At 73.8% G+C, this 1,946-nt stretch overlaps 1 protein-coding gene across 1 annotated transcript in view; it reads left to right on the top strand.

The window, feature by feature from the left end:
• Nucleotides 1-25: 25 nt before the first annotated feature.
• AURANDRAFT_70446 (hypothetical protein) overlaps nt 26-1,946 on the top strand; it is a gene marked incomplete at both ends in the record, with an annotated part of 4,923 nt that continues 3,002 nt past the window's right edge. Inside the window, 7 exons of the mRNA XM_009043727.1 lie at nt 26-268; nt 390-493; nt 593-659; nt 845-1,110; nt 1,273-1,416; nt 1,479-1,605; nt 1,881-1,938. Of these exons, the coding sequence (XP_009041975.1) occupies nt 26-268; nt 390-493; nt 593-659; nt 845-1,110; nt 1,273-1,416; nt 1,479-1,605; nt 1,881-1,938 (1,009 nt within the window). The remainder of the gene's footprint in view (nt 269-389; nt 494-592; nt 660-844; nt 1,111-1,272; nt 1,417-1,478; nt 1,606-1,880; nt 1,939-1,946) is intronic.

Here is a 1,946-nt window from a genome sequence, read left to right as displayed (position 1 = left end):
GAAGGACGTGCGCCTCAGCAACATCATGGCCGCGAAGGCCATCGCCGACGCCATCCGCACGTCCCTGGGCCCCCGGGGCATGGACAAGATGATCCAGAAGGGCGACGGCGAGGTGCTCATCACGAACGACGGCGCGACGATACTGTCGACGATGGAGGTGGGCCACCCGACGGCGAAGATGCTCGTCGAGCTCTCCAAGTCGCAGGACGTCGAAGCGGGCGACGGGACGACGTCCGCGCGCGCCGGGGCCGCGCGCGGGTGGTTCGAGGTCGCCCCGCGTCGGGGCGCCCCGCGGGACGATCGCTCGTCCGGCGCGAGCCGAATCGAGCGGCGCGCGGCCGAGGCGGGCGGCTCCGACGCCGGGACGCGCCCACCCTCGCGCCGCCCAGGTGTGCGTCCTCGCGGGCGCGCTCCTCGACGCGTGCCACCAGCTCCTCGCCAAGGGCCTCCACCCGACGACGATCGCCGAGGCGTTCGTCCGCGCGAACGCCGAGTGCGGCGCGATCCTCCGCCGCGTCGCCGGCGGCGTCCGCGCGCGCGCGCGCGCGCGCGCCGGCGCGACGGCGGCGCGCCGAGCCCGCGCGCGGCGCAGGTCGCCGAGCCCGTGGACCTCGGCGACCGCGCGACGCTCGCCGACGCCCGGGCGGGACACGACGAGCGTCCGCGCGACTTCACCATGCGACGTTCGCACGACGTCGACGCGCGTCTTTCACCTCTCGAAAAGAACGCGCCGGAGAGGACGCGATCCGTCCGAGCGTCGGCCGAAACGACGTCGACGCGGCCGAGCTCGAGAGGCGCGAAGCTTCGCCGGACGGGGCCGGTCCACCGGTCGTTCCCGGCGCAGGTCGACGCCGTCGCGACGTGCCTCTCGTCCAAGGTCATCGCGCAGAACTCGGACGCGCTCGCGCCGCTCGCCGTCGACGCCGTGCTCGGAGTCGTCGACGCCGCGGCCGCCGCGACCGTCGACCTCGACCGCGTCAAGATCGTCAAGCAGGTCGGCGGCACCGTCGACGACACGGAGCTCGTCGACGGCATCGTCTTCGCCCAGGGCGCGAAGAAGGCCGCGGGCGGGCCGACGCCGGGGCGGCACGAGAGGGCGACATTCCCGACGTCACAAGGCTCCCCTCTCGGCCCATGTCCACTCGTTTCGGCCGATTTTTGGACGAGCGATCATCTCTCGGAACGGTCTCGACGCGTGGATGCCGTTTCCGGCGCGCGCGCGCGCGAAGCGCTCGCGTCGAAGCGACGTCGAATCGCCCTCGCGCCGCCCAGGCCGACGCGCGTCGCGAACGCGAAGATCGGCCTCATCCAGTTCTGCCTCTCGGCGCCCAAGACGGACATGGAGAACAGCGTCGTCGTCTCGGACTACGCGGCCATGGACCGCCTCCTCCGCGAGGAGCGGAAGCACGTCCTCGGGCGCCGCGCCGGCGCGCCGCGGCCGGCCGCGCGCGCCGGCGCGACGGCGGCCCCGCGCGCAGGCTCTGCAAGAAGGTCAAGAAGGCGGGCGTCACGGTGCTCCTCATCCAGAAGTCGATCCTCCGCGACGCCTACAACGACCTCAGCCTCCACTTCCTCGCGAAGATGGGCATCCTCGTCGTCGCCGACGTCGCGCCCCGCGCGGCGTTCGACCGCCGGTCGGGGCGGTCCCGACCGCGCTTCGGAACGCTCGAGCTCGGCCGAATCGAAGCCGATCCGGCTCGTTTCCGGACGAGTCGTCGGCGCTCGAACGTCCGCGTCGAAACGGTCCGATACGACCGGTCGGGTCGAAGATTTGAATTCCGCGTCGCGCGCGCGGCGGCGGGCGCGGCGCGGCGGGGAGCGGCGCCGTCCGCCCGCCGGGGCGTCGCCGGCGCGGCCGAGCTCCGGAGGATCGACGGTAGGTGGAGAGGGGCGACGTCGCGTACATCGCCGATACGCTCGGCCTGTTGCCCGTCGCGCGCGGGGCC

This window comes from Aureococcus anophagefferens (genome assembly GCF_000186865.1).
Source record: "Aureococcus anophagefferens unplaced genomic scaffold AURANscaffold_65, whole genome shotgun sequence".
Lineage (NCBI taxonomy): Eukaryota > Pelagophyceae > Pelagomonadales > Pelagomonadaceae > Aureococcus > Aureococcus anophagefferens.
This window is presented reverse-complemented; position numbering and strand designations above follow the sequence as displayed.